The 23,274-nt window shown below is 35.7% G+C and overlaps 1 protein-coding gene across 2 annotated transcripts in view; it reads left to right on the forward strand.

The window, feature by feature from the left end:
* Positions 1 to 3,701: 3,701 nt before the first annotated feature.
* LOC107090405 (poly(rC)-binding protein 4-like) overlaps positions 3,702 to 23,274 on the forward strand; it is a 51,941-nt gene continuing 32,368 nt past the window's right edge. The window contains exons 1-3 of one of the 2 annotated variants that reach the window (XM_015383768.1): positions 3,702 to 3,902; positions 22,836 to 23,025; positions 23,161 to 23,184. In XM_015383768.1, the coding sequence (XP_015239254.1) occupies positions 22,918 to 23,025; positions 23,161 to 23,184 (132 nt within the window). In that variant the 5' untranslated portion in view covers positions 3,702 to 3,902; positions 22,836 to 22,917. The remainder of the gene's footprint in view (positions 3,903 to 22,835; positions 23,026 to 23,160; positions 23,185 to 23,274) is intronic. The other variant, XM_015383769.1, reaches the window with a different exon arrangement.

A 23,274-nucleotide genomic window follows, 5' to 3' on the forward strand; every position in this document is an offset into this window, starting at 1 on the left:
TTTCAGTGAAAAACTTAACCTGTTGGTTTCTAAATTAAATTTTAGAGAAATCCCTAAGGCTTGCACCAAAATACATACCCTATTTTATGTTAATGAATTTTTTTAAAAAAAGCGTATGTATGTTTGTATATGTGTATGTGTTTTGCATTTGTTTTATTTCTAATAATAAAATATCTTGTACTGTGATGTGTTGGTCTTTAAACACCCACTCAACTGCAATGACAAAAGATGAAAGTGTGATTCAAGCTCATGTCACTGTCAAGCACGTAATTCTTCAAAAATCAGGCAAAAATACAAATTGAGTTACATTCCAAACATAAGAAATGATTTACAAAAATAATGGAGCCCAAGAAAAAAAAAATATTCAATAAGTGTACACAGTGTGCCGTTTGACAAGGACAGCCCTCAAATTCACTTTTTTCCATCTGTCGTATCTGTACTAACATATAACAGACTGAAATAACCTGATTAAATATTAAATAACTTGAAGAAATGTTAGAGCACAGCAGCGCCTAAGTTAATTTGTTCTTTAATATTTATGAAAGGCAAGATTTTAGTGTTTTTGTTGGGCTAGGTGGAAAATATCATATCATAAAATATGACTGTATCTAACAGAACAGAGTATTTCTGAAAGAAGTGAAAACTACACAGTGTTAGTTGGGTGGTTGTAATCTCAAACTGTGCCTGTAAAACACTTCTATCTGATTTGACACACATGGATTCACTGCATCCTCTTACTCTTGGTTTGGATGCATCTATGTTGTGCAGTGTGGCAAAGATTTTTAATACTTTATGTGTCACTTTCACCCATAGGTCCGCAGTTTAATAAAAAAAAGCCTTATACTGTTTGTCTGGCTCGTTCTGCTTCTGTGTCGTCTCACCTGATTTGATCTGTCTCAATGAAGCAGTAACTGCATTGCTTTCATCTCAGTGCATGACACAGGGCTTGAAATGTGCTGAAAACCAGTTGGTCTTCTGAGAAATAAACACTTAATAACTTTAACCAACTGTGTGAGTTTTTGTTGTCGCATTTGCGTCAGTAATCAAGCCTTTGTCTTTCACATTATTTCAAATCATAAATAAATGTTACCATGTTGTTTTCAAATGATGCAGACTGCAGCAACCTAGATAAATACATAATATTTTTGAAATGAGGGAAAAAATGAACTTGTCCCACATTTTGTATTCTTTTGTGTAAATAAGAAACACAGGTATCCTTTGTGAAATCGATGGTAAAGTGTTGCTAAGATGCTTTCTTCACACAGTTTGACATGTTTACTGGAGATTATTTATTGTATAGGAGCACTTCTGCTGCAGGTAAAATACCTGATCATGTGTGCACTGTTGTTACTGTTCTGATCAGTTCTGCAGCCCTCATCATGGCTCTGAAAGCCATAGAAATAATTGAGTCTTTCTTTCAGGTGAAATCGTACAAAAGTCAACTATAGTATCTTACCTTTACTGAAACAACCAAACATAATTCTTATCATTCTGGCTCAGTCTTCTTTCTGTCTCATCATCAAACCTTTTGTGCTTCATTGGCCTTGTTGTAGATGGGGATACTAGAGTTCCACTATGGTTCTAGTTTATGATCGACTTCAGTGTTCTTAGTTCCAAGAATTATTTTCTTTTCACCAGCTGGCAACGGTTAGATTATTGAAAATATGACACCACGGGGTGTTCCAAAAAATAATCCCATCACACACACAAAATGCTGTTTGTGAAGAAAATAATCTGGTTTCTCAAAAATCCAATTTCACCTCCACCGAAAGCCCCGTGCAAATTGGTTGAGTCCAGAAAACTAACCAAATAAAACAAATGATACCAATACTGCCAAGGTGAACGGTTGACCATCCAGCAAGAATTAAGCCAAAACCTTGTTGATAGTAATCCTGTGTTTTAGGTGTAACTCTTTTTATAATTTTTTGAAATGTATTATCATTTTATAAAAATGATAATACATTTCAAATTCTGCTCCTGGATTTTTTTTCTTTTTTTTGTTTTTTGTTCTATAATTTATTTACTGAGGTTACGCGTTGCATAATCCTTTCAGAAGAATTTAAAATAATTTATCAAATCATTAGGATAAATTTGACATCACATATGATGCTTATACCTTCCAACCTAAACCCTGGACAGTCTACTCAAGTGGGAGATAAAAGACACCAGACAAAGCAGACGAAAACAAAGTGCTGTTAAAACAACCTTGGCTAAGATGCACAAAGGCCTTTTAATTGACCTCTATCTCACAATATCATTAAGCAATACACAGAGAAAAACACTAGATGGCGCCAAGTGAAAAGCAGTTACTGATCTAATAACTAAAGCTTCAAAAGCTATAGAGAGGAGCTTGATTTTTTGTTTGTACTGTTATCCATGTTTCCAACTGGAATAGATGTGACTTATATAATAACCCTGAATATTTATATGATAAAAAAAAAGGAAGAAGAAGTTAATTTTAACAGCTGACTTAAATGCAGCTTTCCTATGTATAATACACACTTGTTTTTCTCCTAACAGGCTGATTAGTGCGCACAGCTCTGCGCAGGAGTTCCCAGACACGGTCCTGCAGGGGCGGAGCTAGATGGGGGGCCAGGGGTGGCCATGGCCACCCTTAGCCAGTCAATTGCCCCACCTGTGGCCACCCCTACCATTTTTTCCCTCTAATACAGACAGTGGCAGCAGTAATACTCTGAAGGGGAATTTTCCAACTTATTAAACATTACAATTTTTCATATATTAACAATTACTTTACAACAGAAACACTGTGGTTAATGTACATGCACATTAATGTATTAACGCCGGCTTGGGGTCTTTCTGCATGGGCTTTGCATGTTCTCCCTGAGCATGCGAGGGTTCTCTCCGGGAACTCTGGCTTCCTCCCACTGTCCAAAAACATGACTGTTAGGTTAAATGGCTTCTCTAAATTCTCCCTAAGTGTGAGTGTGTGCATGAATGGTTGTTTGTCCTGTGTGTCTCTGTATTGCCCTGCAATGGACTTGTGACCTGTCCAGGGTGTACCCCCCCTCTTGCCCGTAGACAGCTAGAGATAGGCACCTGCACCCCTGATGACCCTGCTTGGCATGAAGCATGTCAGAAAATAGATGGATAGGGAGTAAAGATTAAATTATATGTCTCTGCAAGTCATCTAGGAGTTTTCAGTGAAATTGGAGATAAATAACTACTTTAATAATAACTTAAACATTCATTAAATATGGATATTAGTACATGTAAATATATATCTATATATATTTTTTGCTGATTGACTTTTGATAAAAGTGAGTAATGACAATGTAAAAGAAAACACAAACCTGAAAGAATTTTGGGTGTTTAAATATCTGCGTCTATTTGTTAGCAAACGCTGTAGGAAAGTATAGTAAGTCTTTCTTTAGAAAACATGGATGTTGTGGTTGTTCCTGTTGGAACAGTGTAGATTGACCCTGAGGTTCTGGCGCCTGTCGGCCACCCCTCAATGTGCATTGGTTATTGACCGGCCACCCCTATTAGGATTTTCTAGTTACGCCTCTGCTGCGGGGACAGGAGGAATCACACACCTCACCAGTTCCCCGGTAGGGAGGGGCAGTCTAACAGAGTAGAGGGCAGGAAGAAGCTGAGCAAGGAGATCCTTTTTCCCCCTAGACTCCTGATGTTAGTTGATCGCATATCTGTGTATTAGTGTTTGTATGTGATAGAGAGAGAGAGGGAGAGGGAGAGAGAGAGAGAGAGAGAGAGAGAGAGAGAGAGAGAGCTGCGCCCTGCACTAGTCTGCTGACACACCGGGAGCGCAGTCCGCTCTGCACCCAGAGTCACCGGACTATATGAGGATACAAAGACCGATAAACGCAGATCCAAGGGAATAGTTCAGTTGAGGCTGAAGCCTGCGACCTCTTCCATGAGAAAGCGTAAGTGGACAATTTTAAGAGCCTGATTCGCTCTTGTGAAAAGTGACGTTTTTGATCCTTTCTTATTTGCTAAAAGATGTTTTCTTTAATAATGAAATGAGAAACTTATGTTGATCTAAACCCATCAAGCAAACCAGCGTAGTGTATTTTATTTCTATTCATATTTTCAGACACTGATGTGGTAAACCCAGCATAAACAGAAAGTATTCAGATGGAGGGCAATTGGTTTCTTTTGATGTGTTTGGGTGTTTAGAAGTTTTTAAGGTAATAAAAGCGGTTTTAAGGTAATAAAATGGGAGCCCACAGAAGAAGAGGCCAGTCCTGAGCACAAAGACTATTCTCAACAAGTATAGTACAGTGGGCGCCTGCTTGGTGCTGAGGCAGCGACTGTGTGTGACAGCACCATTATTCACCAGGATGCTTAATTGCACCATAGGTTGCATTGGATAGAGCCACAGACTTTATGTTAAGTAGAGAAGAATTAAAGCACAATCTAAGTGCTAATGCCATTTGGTCAGACACCTGTTCTTTACTTTTATTATCAGACAGGAATCAGACACTGTAGTTCTATTTTCTTACCAGATCCATCCATAGCAAACTGGTCTTGTTCTTATTGGGTTGAATTTAAAGCAGTCACCAGAGATAAACTGATTAAGTGGCTGAGTTTTTAATTTCTATTTTGCTCTAATCTGCTGATGCTACCCTTAACAACTACGAATAACGATAGAACACTATCAAACTTTATAAATAAATCCAAAGTACATTTTTAACTTAGAAAAGTTATGTAAGGTAAAGCAATGATTTTTTTCAATAAAACATAAATCCAGAAATAGAGTGAAAACGTAAAGGTTTTGGGAATGAGTTGTCTAAATAAGGAGATTTAGGAGAATTAAATCATAGGGTTTTCCTTTGTTCTCCCTTCAAACTAAATAACAGCTGTGTCCAGATTGATCAAACCTGATCTCTAGTCGATTATGTATATTTTAACTAGTGGTAGTTTGCGTTTGTAATTGACAGAAAGCTGGATTACAGAGCTCTGCTGTTAAATGGGATTACATTATCATATCAAAGCAATTACCTAATAAATAATGTAGATATAGTTAAGAGGAAAATTTCCAGATTGCACTCAGAAGCCAATTCTCAGTCTATATTCAACAGTCCTATTTTTACTTGTACTTATGTTAATTTTGTCTTTGCACACTTAAATCAGATGTGAAATAAAAGAAGCTACATCTCAACTTCTAAGTTAAAACAATTGATTGAAAAAAAAACCTGACTGTGGTTCTTGCATGAATGCAAACAATGGTTGTTAATGGAGTATATGTGGCAATTATGCAACTGTCATATAACAGTTTATCTATAAAATATGTAAAGTGGTCTTTTTACTAAATAAATTGTATAGCTCATTTCAGATTTTTCCTTTTGAAAACTCTGGAGAAATCAATATAGAACAGGGTTTTATTCTGTGGTTGTATGCGGTTAAAAGGGCATCTGCTGGAGTGCAAACACAATACTTAGCCTATTCCTGGAAACTGAATAGAACAAACAATTTAGCTGATGTGTGGCAGAACTGTATTTTAGAGGAACTCCAGGGGGTACAATATCAGACCATCATGTATTGCTGCCTCTCTGTCCAGATGCAATTCCTTAATGCACTCTGAGAGGTTGAGATCTAATAAGAAGTGGAAGAACATCTTCAATAATGAAAGCCCACCTGCATCTGTGCTGCAGAGAGAGGCTGGGGGCTGAGAGGCTTCATAAATAACGGAGGCCAGATCCTGACATGTGCTGCTCCAGCGTCTGGAAACTGCCAATAATCCCTCTCATCTACTAAGATGCTGTTCTAGCTGAGTGAAACAGAAGGGGCACAGTTTCAGTTTGAAGCCATCAAGTAAAAGCAGCCATGAGCAGAATTTTTCACTCAATTCCAAAGGGACGCTGAAATTACAGATATGTACCTATTGTGCTGCATAATTTAGAAGATTCCCTTCATATTATTAGGTTTGGATCACCCAACTGTCCAAAAATGTTTACAATTACATTTTTCTCTGTTATTTGTGCAATTTAAAAGATAAATTAGGATGATCATTTAATCCAAGATATTAAATTCAATGCCGTTATTAAAGAGTTTTGTTATGATACAAATTAATTTCACTCAGCAGGATTTCAACAAACTCTCTCCCGGGTATTAACCAGAGTTCAGGCAATTATTGCGAGCAAGTTTCATTATAGTAGATCTAATAACTCTTTAGACTTTGCTAAACCATCTACACAGTTTTTGAAACTGTTCGCTTACTCTGTCCTTACGTTTTACTGTGAAGACTTGTTGATTTATAACTATAGCTTGAATACACATAAACAACAAGAGATTCATTTTTCTGAGGCACAATGTGACTCTCGTCTGAACACAGCCCCTGTTGCTGTCAGAGCTTCAGGCTGTCCCGGCTATGAAAAGATAGCACTGTGTTGAACTCTACGGATTGACCGAGCAGGCCGCGTGACTCTGCTGTTTTGTTTCTCAAAGAGTCTCATGAGCGTGATTTATTTAGTTCAGAACTCGAAAGAACTGCTTTCATTAGTCATGAGCAAACACTGTGCTGTGTATGGCATTGAGGTCCTCACTATTCACACTTTTTGTTAGTTATATTTCTGAAAAACGAGTCTACTTTTAGTATCCATCAAAAATGTTATAGTTCTTTTTTGTTTCACTCTATGTCAAAGGACTGTGAAAGTTTAAGCTGTCAGCAATAAAAATCTTGTCAAACAAAAAATATTTAATATATCTAATATTCATATTAAATCATTAAAGTAGATGCACTATCAGAAATCTGGAACTCTAAAGATGCAGGGACGGAGCTAGGTGGGGGGCCAGCCCTAGCCGGTGATATGGTGCTTCATGCGGATGTAATCAATTGCAGTTCCCCTCTAAATCAGGGTGGCAGTAGTGACTCTCTGAAGTGAAATTTCCTAATTTGACATTTTAATTGTTTGTATATCAATCATAAACTGACACCAGGAATGCAGTAATTATTTTTCCACTTCAATATTCTAATTAAGGATGATAAATACAAAATCAATACTGTTTTTGGGATACATTTATGTATATTATCGGTAAGAAGAAAAGTCTATGCAATTCTTATAATCTCCTATGTAAATAAAGATACATAACAGATTTTAATTAAAGGCATGTTTGACAGTTTTTCTAGAACTGTGCATGCACAAGACCACCCTACCTTCTGTTATACCGTCAAGTGAGAAAACCTCCTTAGTAAACTCTGATCTTACTTCTTTCTTCTGAGGCCTTTGTTTTCTTTTCATGAATTGTAAGAAAGCATTTGTTGAAAACACTGTAGCTGCAATGAATGAACGTGAGACTGAAGCTCACTGGAGCTAAACCCTAGAAGACTGCATAGGTGCCAGGAGTGCACACTGGCCTTTGTTGAGCACAACACAGACTGGCATGTTAAGTCTTCTAGTTCAGGTCTACTCTGTCCACCCAGAGCTAAAACCAAACATGGAGAAGCATGAGTTAAAAAAGAGTTAAAGTTCAAAACCCATGTTCTTAGAGCTACCTATGACTGTTAAAGATAAACTGTTAACTGAGGTATTTAACTGTATTTTGTTTTTGTTTTTTTACTACCAGCTTTGATTCTACTTTTATCTTCATTTGCTTTTATTCTGCTTTAAGTTTTATTGTTTAATTCGTGTTAAGCACTTTACATTTCCTTGTACTGAATTTTGCTATACAAATAAACTTGCCTTCTCTTGCATGTGGAACAACCGATAGATAAGATGATAGATAAGATGATTTCTAATGAAATCAAAGATAATTTACTATACCTTATTTTAGAAGGCATTGGTTGTGTAAACAAAGGCTTTAGGGAAAACTAGCTTCTCTTCATTGTTTGATTTGTAAAATACATATTGTGCTCCTTTATATTGTGTTGGTATAGTGTAGATTGACCCCAACAGGTTGTGTTGCCTTTCTGTTTTTGGTTACACCAGAGTCAACATTGACCCTTGTCTGGTCACCCCAATAGAAAATGCTCTGCTTCTGCCTCAATAAAGGAGCAGCAACAAAAGCTTATTACTATATGAGGAAATTATTATTTCCTTTTAGCCAATTTTTCAAAACATCTACAGTTTTGGAAAGTTAAGAGTGTTTAAAGAATTTTCAACACATAAAAAAGTATGCCATCTATAAGCTACATAGAGGTTGCTCTTATGTTAAGCAATGCTAGATAAAAATTTAAAACATTTAAAACCATCACTATCATACATTTTAATCTGAGCATCAATAAAATTCTAATATGGTACTGCTTTCATTAGGCTGCGGCATGCTGTTTACATATTTACAGTGGTCTAACAGAAAGAAATGTAGCGGATTTTACTGAATATTAACTCTTGCAACATCCTTAAAGTGTTTATTTCTTTTGATATTGTGCCATTCTCAGTAGTACTTAAGAAAGTGAACTCTATCAGTATCCATTATTTCTTTTACTTACCATTTAAAAATCAGTTGATCAAAGAAAAATTAGAATTCAATGCTCTATTAGTTACTAAGAGTCTGGGAAAAATCAATTTGGCGTTATATTGCGATTTCCAGCTGTCTGATATAATATCAATCTCTTATTTCCTAGTATCATTTTTTTTTTTTAAGAAAATATTTTATGTAAAACAATGAGTGAAAATGGGCTTTGCACCACCACTCTGGTAAAAAGTGCTGTGGACCTCTTCTGCTTTGTTGCAAATATCTGTAGTTGAGGCAGTCACAGTGGACTGATTCAAACCCCAAACAACATGGATACCAAAATAACTAAATGATCAATACCTTCTGATGAACATATACAGCACTTGCTTTTTTATCTATACATTTAATTTTGATAGCTGGCGAAAATATCACAATATAGTGATATTACAATATTGTGATAATATCGTATTGTGACCCAAGTATTGTGACATGTGTCGTGTTGCAGCACACATGACAATACTCACCCCTATTTGTTCACCAAGGGGGTCACCCAAATGATAAGTCCATAAATACAGTATGTTTCAGAAACAATCAGTTTCACTCTTGATTTACTGAAAAATTATTACATTATTTAATTTTCAACCCATGGTGTGTTGTAATTGCAGCTCACAACTGATTCACAAACTGTTTTTCCAAATCAAAAAGTGACAGCCTGGCTTATATGTTCATTAAATTGTGTTTAATATAGAAAAGTCTGACAGCAATATATTAAACCATAAAATTCAAAGGTAAATTCAGTAAACATATAAACATTTAAGGGGAAAAAACTGAAAGTGATATTAACAAGGTTAATTTGGAAAATTAACATTAATCGGATGGATGGTAACCATTTTTGGGGCTCAGATCAAATTCTACTTATAGCCCCATATCATTATGGGCCGGCTCTGGCACGGAAAACAGAAAGGAAGTAGTGATATGTACAGGCTTAGAAAGTCCACACTTAAAGTCTTATAAGGCAAGAGAACTAAAAGACTGCTTTGGCGACAGTAATCCGCTTTGCTCCTCAGTATGCTAAATAGAGTTTTTTTTTTTTCTTTTCAGTTGGCCATCTGCATGTGTGTGTATGCAGGCACGTGTATGTGTTTCTGTTGCAACTAAGGGGGCAAAAAAAGCTTTTTATCCCCCCCCTCAGCTGGCGAGGCCCTGAAATATTTAACAGGGACTGCACTATTTTTGGGTTTGAGCTCAGTTTGTTTTGGAGCTTATATAATATGTAGTTTCAGCCCCACGTGCATGGCAGTGTTTTATCACAAGTGCCAAACCACCAATTCTTCATACTTCAGAGTGAAAAGTGCTTGAAATAGTAGCATTTTAAGCCAAATAAAACATAGAGTTTGAATAAGTATGAAGAAAATGAGGACTAGCACCCATTGTTCATTGGCAAATCTAATTGCCATGTTTTATACAGTATCTTACGTGTCAAGGAAGCAGAGCCAGACCAGATCGTCTGCTGCTCCTTGTTTCTAAAATATATTGATCAGCTTGTCTCCTCTCCCTCCAACTATCTCCATCCCTCCTTATTTTTGCCTCTCCATTTGGTTCCCCTTTTTCTCATCTCCATCTCCTCTGCTCTCCTCTCTCCTCCTGAGGTGTCAGATTCTCTGACTCATGCCCTGGTGTGGAGGATGGGAGAAAAGCAGGATGAAAGAGGAGAAAGAAAAGTCATTTTGCAGATATAGGGAGTGACCTTCATCCAGTAAAAGCGATGGGAGAAAAGCTAGAGCTAATTTTCAGCATTACAGTATTTTCTGCAGTTCAAGAAATAAAAAAGGGAGACTGCTAGAGGCTCTATGATAATCGAGTATACTATTTTGTGAAAGAAGGGGTCAGATTGTAGAACAAACACTTATGAAAAGCTATAGCAACACTTGATTTAAAAACAGGCAATTGCTTTAACATCACAAAAGCCTCTGCTCATAGCATAACTTTTAATCCACAGCAGTTTGACAACTGTTGTAGAATCTTGAGCCCCAGTCCACCTACACTAAATCTAAAGCCAGGAGTAATTCAGGCTCAGACTGTGTCACTGCGTCTGGAACCAGGAGCCACTTGGGAGATAACAATTGACGAGTCAGAAACAAGGCTGTGCAAGGTTCATTATCCACATATTCTCCAGTTGTTTCAACCCAAGAAACAACAGATAGGAGGATGGATTTACCTAATCAGAAGATGGCATCTTCCACAAAAACAACATTAGGACCCAATCGATATTCTTTTAAAGGTATTTGATTATTGATAGGCTCAAACAAGGAAATGATCTAAATTAGTTTCTTTTTTGTGGCTTGACAAAGAAAATAAGTCTCTTAGCTTTTCGTCAGGTTTAACCAGACAGGATGGCCTCTCTCACACCTTCACATGAGCATTAAGACTTCAACACATCAGTTTATGCTATGTTGAGTGGTAATGTTTATTCCTGATCCACTTAATGACATTATAGTTAAAGTCAACATCACTTCAAATATCATCTCAGGGCTAATTCCAAAACAAAAGACTAAATTCTCAACCGGTTAAGAAGAAATGTATAATCGAATAGATCCTAGTCAATCCAAAACAATCCAGTCATATAGTCAGAGTCAGGCCCGGTTACTTATAATACCATTCAGTTGTTCTTTTAATGTAAGACAGTGAATTTTAAATGATTATATTTTATTAGGAGGTTCCAATGTGGGGGTTGGGACTACCTGGAGGGTCGTTAGACACAAAGATTTTTTCTTTTTTCTTTTTTTACAATCATGATGTGATGCCTGAGGTGTATGGACAGCAAAATTATATCAAAGTACTGTATATATTGGATACATAAATATGAATCTTACCGGAAATAAAGGAATATACCATAAAAAAGTTTGTTTCTCTTATACATGATTTCAATATGAAATATACTACTGCAATTTTAATGCACAGTTAAATTAAAGTTAATTTTAAAATTGTTTATTAAACAATTAAATATCATTGAAACTTCACTTTATATGTTGAAATGACTATAGTAAACTGAATTAATATTATATGTATTTTTGGGGGTCAACATTACTAAAAACTGACTCCTGTTTGCTAATTCACAGAGCAGTAAAAAAAAAAAAAAACACTTTCTCTATTCAGTGTACGTAAATAAAAAAAAATGCGATCGAATTTATTAAACATCATGATTTTTTTTGGCCCACTCCTGCTCCTTGCAAACTTCAAAAAATGTAATGGTACCCTTTCAGCCCCTGTTGGTACAGAGCTTGTTTTACTGAGTATAATATTTCTCTCTCATCAGCTTTATCCATGATATATTTCATAACACAAGTTAATCTCTAGGACACTGAATCTGCCTTTTCGCTAAATTATATAAACGTTCCATTGCTCTTTATACTTGTTTAGAAGTTTTTGAATAGCTGAATGTTTTATCATGGGACATCTGGAAATTCTGCCCAGAATGAACCACTGGTGTTGGCCACTAATCTTTCTCATGAATCATATCTTGCCAGATTGTTCTTGGATTTGTTATGATATCACACAAACAAGCAGCACATGTGAGGTCTTCAATGTATTGTCAAACATTAAGAAAAATAAAGATCATGTGTTTTTTTATTTCATACAGTCTAGGTAAACATGGTTTATCTGTATTAAAAGGGGCATAGATTATTGCATTAGGTGCAGCAGTTTTCTTATCCTGAGCAACAGCAACATACATTCAAAAATTTTATTGTTTAAATCTGATGTGGAAAATCGAAAGAAAAAAAAAAGAAGCTGTATGATTTCATGCTAGAAGGCAATTAGTTCTTGAACAATCAATTTTTCTATATAACAAGCATGGATAGAAGACTCGGTTTTTACCCAGCGGTTTTAACACTTAATTGCAGATATATGAATTTGAGTTCTTTAGAAGCCACTAATTTCAGGGGCTTTAATCAACATTATAAAGAAAAAAACAATTTAAATACTTTACAAGAATTTCTTTGCTGGCACTGACATCATGAAATCTAAGGAGATTTGATGTCCTTTGATTAATTATTGAAGAATGACTTTTCTCTCTTTGGGATGCTTTAATAGGCCTTTTGTTGCAGCTGCTTTTTCGTCCTTTGTAGGTCTTTAGTCCTATCTACAGAGACTATTTTCTTCTCTTTAAGGACGTAGTTTTTAGCTTTTAAAGCTTTTAATTTTGCACATCTGTATAGTAAAGTGTCATCCAATCAGCTTTACAACATATGGCTGAATATGAGCTGACAGATTTCCACCAGCTGCTCCTGGTTTTTGTCATTTAATCAATAAACATCCGTGACCTGGGACCTCTGGTAGCCTCAAGCCATCCTGCTCTGCTCCATGTTTTAAAGACGATGTAATGTGCGGTTTCTTCTGCATTTAAAACACCTTTGCCAGTATATTCTTAATCTGTGACAACATTTTGGCATGCAACCGCTGCATAGTGAAATGCTGCTCTCATAATTAGAGATGGACCATTCGGATATTTTCTCTTGATACCTATGGGTGATTCTGATAGATCAAAAAATCAGAATTTTTTTTTTTTAATTCTGATGACTATAACATCAAATAGTAGGAATTGTAATGCAAGTAATTTCATTAAGGTATAATTTTTGATCTAACAGAAAATAAAGGAATTAGGAAACTAAAGTCGAAACCTGTGAAGCACAAGCAGTAATGGCAGGAATGGAATTACTTTGATAAATAGGAAGCTCGATAAGTTAGGCTAATTTAAAAAGAAAATATCTCCTTTCCATCAGATATCAATATCTTATTTAGAACAACATTTAAAACAATATGTGTGACAAACAAGAGTGGAGTTATAATTACCTGGCAGCACAGATAGTGAGGAGGATAAGGTGGAAGTTGAAAAAATCTGCAGCTAAGTGATATCCTGGATTCCCTCAGACAAATATTTGTTTTATAGGTTTTCATCACATCTCACTAAGGGGTCTAATAAGTGTGGACCATTCTGTATCTTACAGCCATGGATGGTTGGTTAACAAAAACATAGAGCAACAAAAACTTTAACAATATTCTAACATTTCTGAATGGGGTTAAAACAAAAATTATAAATGTAGCACAAACATAATCCAACATTAACCTTAGCCAAAGAAGGAAGGAAGGAAGGAAGGAAGGAAGGAAGGAAGGAAGGAAGGAAGGAAGGAAGGAAGGAAGGAAATTCTTATTTTGAGAAAGTAAAAAGAAGAAATGAAGTTTATTAGTTTTATTCATATATTTTAGTGCTGTTTAAAGCATTGACTCCTGATTGTGAGTCCTGTGACTCTCCTCTCACATTTAGGAACTGTGGCAACAGCAACTGTTAGGCTTCCCCGGGTTGCTGTCCGGCTGCAGGAGCAACAGACACAGGAGGTCTGATAACACCCTTCAGAGCCCCTTCAGTTGACAGGCGACTTGCACTGTAGGCTGACATGGTTACGCTTTAACAACAGATGAAGCTGGGGGCTGATAGGAGAGGGCGGTCCCCTCGGTGCAGAGGCCGACCTGTCTCATTATATGTGACAGAGCGCAGACCGACATGCCTAAAGATAAAACTGTGCTCTTTAATCTGAATTCTTTCCTGTTTCACAACTAAAACCTTGATGTTTTATCTCGTCTTAGTTGAGAGGTTGGGGAGTTGAAGCTGCTGTGTAGTAACCTCTTCATTATTAAATGGAGTGCTTGTGGGTTATAAAGATATAGTAATTGACACTTCTTAAAAATATGCATCTTACCCTTTGTGTTCAACAGAAGAAGAACAATATATTTACATATATTTGTGGGTTTTTGTATGTAGGCTTTGTGCTTGTCTTCTCTGAAAGGTTTGTGTGTCAATGATGAGATTTAGTTTCATTCTCCAAGAAGACTATTTTATGAAGATCTAACAATACAGCTTTAGTAATTGGAACAATGAAACATTTAAAACAATACAGCTTATTTTAGTAGAGAAAAAAGCTCAGTGGTGCAGTTTGGGAATTTATGTCAAGGAGAACTGGGTGAACAGTGCTTCACATAATATTTACATCCCTTAAAGTCTTCTCATTTTTCTATTCTGAACTGTTTCCCAGTGCCATAGAACAGCATCAAAACAGCATTACACTCACAAAAATATTTTTTATAAAATTTTTATTACATAACATAACAAATTAACATAACCAAATAATTGTTACATTTACATATACATTATTTTAACACAGACCTGTTAAATAAATTATATTCATTTGTTTAATGTAGCCTATTTATTTAGAGTACATAATTATCAGGTTTATGTATTTAGAATTAATACACTATACCTACTAATGATAAATACTAATGAGTGTTTTTGTTTAAAATACATAAAGTTTATGAGTTTCAATTGCATAATAATCACTCTACATTTATGCGATTACAAACAATTAATGTTATATATTTTTAAATAAATACACTCAGTAGTATAAATTTTGTGAAAGTTTAGTTCATTCTTTTAAATATCTAAACCTGAAAATATGTATTTTAAATAAACATGCTTTATACTAATTAATATGCATCATGTGATGTTTATTTAATTTGTGATAGAATCAATTAAAATATAGTAAATGAGAATTTGATATTTAATAAAAAATTTATGTAAACTGTATTGTGATCACATTGGTGTGTTCAGAGTGATAAGCAGTCCATTTGTTCTGCATGTCGGGCTATGAATGTCTACCAAGTCAGTTCAGGTGGAAGGTGATGTGTTGGTTTGTAGTTAATTTGTTTGCAGTTTGTTCTAATGTTGAACTACTGTTCTCTATGAAACCTTCAGGGAAAAGCTATATTTACAGATTAAATTATACTTTAGTGGACTCTCTACAGCAAATATGTGCTTTATGAAGACAATGGTTGCTCTAAGTTTTATTTTCAGCTAACAGATAAGCACAAATGCCTTTTTTATTTGCATAAACTATTTCATATATATATTACATAAAATATATTATCTTTAGACTTTTGTGGTTGTAATGGGGAAAACTGCAGTGTATAAGGAGTTTTGAAAGGTACTATACTGTTACTGCAGAGTCATATACTCTCTGGCAGTGTTTCCCTCCGGTGTGTGGTCATGGTAATATACAAAAACAAATCATATTCATGTATATAGTTTACAGAACTCTTGTCCTGATGTGTGTAATCCCTAAGCATCTCATTAAAATTTAGAGAACGCTGATGAAGAGCTGGTTGAAGAGCAGCCTTGAGGTCGGCTCATTCCTCGCCTCCTTTTTTTCACGGCCATCTGAGGACATCTGTCATTGTGTCACTGGGTGTGCACGAGCTTTTGCTGTTACTCGAATTGGATCACGACAGAGTGATGCGTCTATTCTTCCTGAAGAACTTTTCTCAGCAGATCAAAGCTTGTTTGCACTTGTGTTTAAGCTTCATGTTTTTTTGCTTCATCTTTTCTCTGTCCATGTATGCGCTCTATATGTTCTGGATCCTTTCATCTCAGCAGCTGCATGTGAATTTGTGGGGCAGTACATTTTGCGGTATGTATGGGTGTGTATCGTGGGGGGGTCATATGTGTGAATGGTTGTAATATTTGGCGTTTGCTGTGTGTGTATGTACACACATCGGCACCCTCTCACCTCCTGCTCCATACGTATCCACCTAAGAGGGCCGCCTCTTTCTCTGTCTTTTTTCTGTTCATCCAGTGGGTCGTCTGCCCGCCTCATGTAATCTATTCAGACAGTAGAACTTGTCTCTGCCAATCACTACTGAGGGGATGCATGTCCTTATTCCTTCCTTATGTCTTTATCGAGACTGTAGCCATCTGTCTCCCAATTCTTTGAGGAATGCTGTTGTCTTAGAACAGGTGATAAACTCTCTACGCTAGTCACTTTGTTGAAATACTTTAAAACTCAGCAGCCTCTCTAGAGCCAAAGATCCTGAAAACATGATGAAAAGGAAAGTATTGCTTGTGGTTGTCAAAGGATGTATAGTTTCTGATTTAATCTACGATAGGTTTGATGTAAGTTAGGTGCAAAAGACAACATTATTAAGTGGCACGGTGATTAAATCAGATTAGTTTGCAATGCCTACATTCTGAATGTTTGGCAATTGTGTCAATTAATCAAGCCATAAGAAGTATTGGAACTCATTTTAAGTCTGTCAGAAATAAATGCATTACATTGTATAGTTTTACTGAACTAGATTTTCATTAAAAATATTTTATTTCTTATTGTTTAGTTAAGATTTATTTTTATTACAGAAGTAAGATTAGTAATGCCAAACATGACAGGCGGACAGGGGAAGAGAAAGACAAAAAAAATTATAAAAACATACAATCAACGGCTGTATCTGTAGAACTGCAAACCTGAGGGAGAGGACCTAAGACCCAGTCCACCAGCGGCTATCCCGGAGCACAGAGACCAGGAAGACCACTGTGGAGATTGACCCGAGTCTGTCATTGAATAAAATATCAATAGCTGTTTGTTGCCCTGTTCACTTTTACAGAGTCAACAATCAATGACTTAGCATTGTTAGAATCACAAAATAATCAAAAATGCTCTAAACAAAAATGATCTTTTGATAATGTTTAGACTCTCATAAAAGCAGTAAGAAAAAGGAAAAAATAAGTTTGAGGAACTTTTTCGTCATTATTAAATCTTAAAGGCGTAATTTAGGAAATGGACGTTAATTATTGGGTTCATTTGACCTCACCCTTATTTCAAACCATCATTGCAAAACTGTCTCTGTATTATTTGTTCTTAAGCCCTTTTTCATTTATTTAGCTACAGCATGTATATATATATATATAGATAGATAGATATATATAGGTATAAGTGCCAAAGCCTGTAAAAGGATACCTAAACCATTTGACCCAAATCAGACAGTTTAAAAGATGATTTTATTTAATACTGAGAACATAAAAAGACAAAAAGGTCTGGTAATCCTAACTTACCCAAAACAAAAGAAGCAAAATCAGATTTTATGTGGTGTATGTAAATACCCTGTTGCAGTAGCATAATTTAGTTAAGCTTTTGTGAAATCAAATTACCAGTGAATATTAACTTAAGGCTAAACCATGTCTTAAAACTTTAATGGTCTATCTTGCTCTCAAGTCCTCAGCAAGGCTTTTCCACAGGCAGTAAGGAAATGATCAATCAGTGTTTTTATCTCTTATTTTGGGAATCATCATATAGCTTTTGAAGACCGGAGGGATCTGGAGAGCTCATTCTATACACGCTGTTTAATCAGAGAAATATATGGGACTAAGACCATTATTGGCTCTAAAAGTCATTAAAACCACCTTAGTATAAATTTTAGTCTTACGATAAACAGTCTGAATTTTAAAGTAACAAAGATTAAGCACATCGCTGCTATCCTGTTACTTCCACTACAGTAGCAGCCACAGTTGTTTCCAGCTGTTGGAAACAACACTTTTTAATTCTCATTTTATTACTTCATCAGAGCTCATCAATTTTAGCCATGAAGCTGAGCTCTGATTGGTTCATCCTGTGTCCTGTGTAGAATACAATGTGTTGATATCTAATTTTATTGCATTTTTAGGGTAACTTTGCCAGCAACAGAATGAAGGATCCTGTCGTTTTGTTCTCTCATTTCACAGTCGTGCTTAATTCACAGTTTAGCAGATGGCTCCCGAACTGAAGCTCATATTTAATGTGTTCAGTCAGTTGGGGCAACAAAAGGGTTATATACTCTGTGAATAAGGGACTGAATTGAGGATAAGCCCTCTGCCTTCTCCTCTCTTGTCTTCGTTTTGGCTGCCTGTGCCAGGGTCTGCTCTTCACTAATTTTCTGTTCTGAGTTACTGGCTCTAATTTAGAACAGAGAGGTTCTGTTCATCCTGGAACGCTGCTGCTTGGGATTCTGGAAATGAGGAGTTCAGAGGCTCACCACCCTCACAGAGACACAAAGCACATGCCTTGTTATCAACCCACAGAGATGCACATAATGATCCCTCCAACCATTAACTCCTAATACAATAAAGCACTAACATTTTAGCCATGCCTTTCCGTGCCTAAATGTAATTGCGTTAGCCCAGAGGCTGCGCAAATGTGCTCTGTGATAACACGCGTGTAGGAGGCATCGATCACGCTTAGAGCAGTGATCACATGACCATGCATTAGTTGCTAACAGTCAAAAAACTCTTATCTTGAGTCAGACATTCAGATTTTGTTTCATATTTATGGGGAAATGTAAGAATATATTCCTCAAAGTGCTGATTGAGTAAAATAATCCGCAGAAATTCTCTCTGGCTAACATCACCACAGATTTCTGCTGCAAAGCCACATTGTGATGGGCTGGCATGTCGTTTTGTTGCATGACCATGGTGGGAATATAAAGCTTACAGAAAGTGTCAGGCTCTGTCACATCTTAAGAGAGATGCTTGCACACAAGCTAAATAAATCAGCCACGTAGTGGTGGCCTTGCTGCACTAACTGAAAACAATAAACCTGCCCACACACACATCTCTTGGGAACTGAATCTCATATCTAAAATAACAGCTATTTATTAAATGTGATGTTTTCACATTGCTCAATAGATGGCTTGGAGCTTTATAAAAAAAAAGGCTGACATTCAGCAGGACTGCAGCAGTAGGCTGGGATACAGTCGAGCTGTAGGCTGATTGGAATGCATTTGGCAGACAAACAAGCAGTTCAGTGATTCTGAGAGAAAACTATTATATATGGTTCAAAGGATCCGTGTTAATGAAAGATTCCACCATCAGCTCTGGACTCTTTTTATCAAATTATGTGATACTGTATTGTATTATTCAATTATTTAATAAAACATTTGGAAAGTGTCTTTGTTATGACAGCAAAGTAGCTCTGGGTTATAAAATACTAGTTGGAGTTTAAGCTTAGCTACTCTTGTCAAAGAACTATAAACACATAGCTTGACAATACCTCAAGCTTATGAGTTGAAACACAGTAATCTAGAGTAAAATCTTTATATTTTGAGGAAAGATTGGATTTTTGTTTTTGCAAATATAGTACAGTTTTCAGACATTAGGAAAGAAATCTTTTTTATTTCCTCCAAAGCCTCCAGTGATCCTGCTCCATGCTTATCTGCAGGCTTTTGCTGTTTATGTTTTCTTCATTCGGATAACTCCTATCCAAAGTCAATAAGCTGTTTACATTAAAGCTAAGAATGAGCTACTAAGAACAAATACCACACATCAGCTTCCTTTGAAGGTTAAAGATTTACAAAGCAACCCTGGAAAAAAAAAAAAAAAAGCTGTGGTCTTGTATGCAAAAAAAATACAATCTGGACATGTGAGTAAAATACAAAAATTAATAAGTTATTTTTGCTTTTAAAAAGTATATGAAAGACATTGAAGGTTAAAGTCTAAATTAGGGCTGAAACACACTAATCGGATTAAATGTGATTCATTGATTATTGAAATAAGCTTCAATTAATTTAGTAATCGATTAGATTTAGAAATCGTAAAATATGCCTTTGGGGGACAAATTAACCAACCCTTAAGCAGCATTTATAGAAACATTGTAAAAACAAAATATTTATATATAAACATTTTGCCTCAAGTGGAAACGTTTTAGTTTCAACTTGTTTAATTTCATAAAAAGTCTTCTTAAAGGAACCTTTTGCTATCCGATTATTAATCGATTAATCGAAAAAATTATTGGATGACTAATCGATTTGTAAAATGATCGTTAGTTGCAGCCCTAAACTAAATGCTTACATGATAATCAAAAAACAAATAGCTAAATGAAGTTTGATTATTAATTTAGAACTACAGTTTTACTTTAGCCTCCTTGGTGATGCAGGATTACTTAATCAAAAAAGGGGTTTCTATTTAAATCCCAAGTTTGGCAGTTCTGTGTTTTGCATCTGGTCATTAATTAGTCTTTTTTACGATAGGCTGAAGTCCTACTGACACCCAACAAGAGATAGAGTGCTTTAATCTCCATCTACTTAGTGTCAGGAAAATATGATTTTCTTTTTTTTTTATTGTTTCTGTTAGCTTTGTTTTATTGTAAAAGAAAACAAAGACGTATGAATATGATGTCAAATATTTCATTAGATCAGATTTGGAAAATAAAAACTGCATGTTATGAAGATAAGATGGTGCAACATTAGAGTTCAAAGCAAGGAATGTCATTAGAATGTCGTCGTTCTCTGGTCTGGTCTGGTCTGGTCTTGGTCTGGTCTGGAATAGACTACTGAAGACAAAGTGCAACACATTTAAAATACTTTTAATGCACTCGTATCTAACCTGTGGGCCATAATCAGCAAGCTCAAAACACGCATAACCAGTTCTTTTGCAAAATGATTCTCTTTTGAATTTTTTTCTTTTTACCTGCTTAGCAGAAATTAAACATGCATTCTTTTCTATGAAAAAGAATATTTTAGAGCCCAAATGGGGTCCCAGAGGTTTGCCGTACTATAAAATAATTTTTCACTTTTCTAACTTTCGGTCAAATGTTTTAATTTTTGTTTATTCAGAAAAAAAAACATTTATTTGCAGCAACACAAGTAAGATGTCAATGTGAGTGACTGAGTCTGATATTGAATAAAATATAAATGGATGTTTGTTGCCCTGTTCACAATGAAATGAAAATTGAAACAAAAAAAATCGGACTTTCAAAAATGTGTTTTTGAAAGTTTTTCTATTTAAGAAGATAATTTGTCCATGAAATTACATTTGATAAAACAAAGAAAAAATACAACAAAAGTGTCCATCTGCATTCACTCTAGTTTCTGGAGGGCTAAATGTGTAAAATAGTTTGTTGTTGTTTTTTTCAAAATGTATTCCTGTTATAGCACCTCTGACTTAACCAATCAGCCTGAGATAGTATTTTTTTCTCATCTTCGGTCTAATAAACTCTAGCAAGAACTGAACTGTTATATTGCATTTTAAGACATTGCTTACTTAAAGTCAATATTAAATCTAAGAATTTAATTTTAAGTATCTGCCTTCAGGTTCTGCTTACTGTCCTTTATCATCGTATTTCTTTTTGACAGACAGTCAGTCAGCTGGAACATGAACTAATTATACACATCATGCTGTAACTGTAAACAGCCAGGTGACTCCAACATTAATCTCTAAGCCGAGTGGCACGCGGCTTACAAGCACAGACCTGCTACCACCGTGTCATTCTGGAATCTGCACAGATGCCTCATTTACTGTTTGCTTGTAATACTTTTTGCATGTCTGCATAAAGTGACTTCTCTGTTTGATTATTTACTTTGCTCTAGCTCACTAAAACCAGGCAGACACAATACAATGTAAAACTGTTTATCACAAATATCTCAAATTCAGTTATATTGATTTGCATCGATCTAAACCACATTGGTCTGGTAGAAAAATATTATTAATGGTGACAAAAATAGCTCCGTTCACTGAGTAAAACATGTTACAAAGATACGGATGACACTGACGACCCAAGCTACCCACAGAGTGTTTGGATCCCCAAACAGGAACACTGCTGACTTTGCTGGTCCCTCTGGTCAATATCCTGCACATATAGTATCGTTTATTAGTGACTTTGCTAAGATTATCACCATTAACAATACATCAGCTACATCTAATGAGGAATTTTCCATACAGGGCTAAAACTGCATAGTCCAGCCTAAAAGTCTTATTAATGTGATAGCTTTGTTTGATTTCAGCTTTGATTTAAACATTTTAGATGTGCAATACAGGTAGAACAATCACAATTTATTTTTCACAACCATAAGGGTTAAGCAGGTCTTGCAGTGTTCACTTCACTTCAATTAGTATGAATACTACCCTATTCAAACAGCAACTCTCACTATCTAAGTCCATCTATTGCAGTGCAGTATTATGGGAGGAAATGAAAAAATGTAATTAAACAAAATCTATGTATTGATTCCTACCAGGTTGTAGGGGGTGGTTGTTGTAGAGGAAGCTAGTGACCATCTACCAGTGGTCATTGAAGGGCACCCTGGGGAGGTCTAACAAAAACACCATAATGTGCATTAGTATAAAATACTTTAAAATTAAAACTGCTTTTTTACTTCTTATGGTTATTTACAAAACATATATGATGCTCGTTATAACAAGTATTGTATATATTTATTCTATTACTACAAGAAAAGCTGCAATGGCCAAAGACCTCTTTAGCAATTAGCTTTTTAGATTGTTTTATCTACCTCCTATCTTGCTCACTTTGGTGATAAGTTACATAAAGTTTTGCTCTGACTATATGAAGTTTAGCAATTAGTATTTTCTTATCACCAGCTCCTGGCTTATGAAGATCAACACATAACTTACTTGAACGGCATGTTTTCTTTGTTTTGCTATTTAGAACACTGACTGAGACCAATGAGTCACTTCGTTTCATGATGTTTTTACCCAGGAAAACACAGGCTAGTGGGGTTTTAAACATCTTGGTCTAGGGTGTCCTTGAAAATAAAAAATTCCAATGATAAGTATGTTTGTACATGAATAAAAGCTAAAGACATTATCATTTCTCTCTTAGATCAGATCTGAAGGACATCAGCTAGTCAGTGAAAGAGTCACGGCCTTCGCTCGCCCACGTGACCAGCGAATGAGCCTTGTTCATGCGTCTCCCTGCGTGCCACTCCCCAATCGTCATGAACTGTGAGCAGGACTTCGGAGATGGGGGCTTGGGAGTGACCCTCACACTACGACTGCTCATGCACGGAAAGGTTAGTCATGAATAAATGTATGCTGGGAGCCAGTTTGTCAAAGCTTTATAAATAATAATTTTTTCTCCACATCTTGGGTTATGTTTTGCCTGTATAAAAATTATATTTAACTATTTTTTCTCTTTGTGTGTTCAGGAAGTAGGCAGCATTATAGGAAAGGTGAGAATTTTTCTATTATTTCTATCCTAACATGACAAAGTGGTTCTCTTCAGATAGGAAGGAAGGAAGGAAGGAAGGAAGGAAGGAAGG

This window comes from Cyprinodon variegatus, unplaced genomic scaffold (genome assembly GCF_000732505.1).
Source record: "Cyprinodon variegatus isolate N-32 unplaced genomic scaffold, C_variegatus-1.0 Scaffold293, whole genome shotgun sequence".
In the NCBI taxonomy this organism is placed as follows: domain Eukaryota; kingdom Metazoa; phylum Chordata; class Actinopteri; order Cyprinodontiformes; family Cyprinodontidae; genus Cyprinodon; species Cyprinodon variegatus.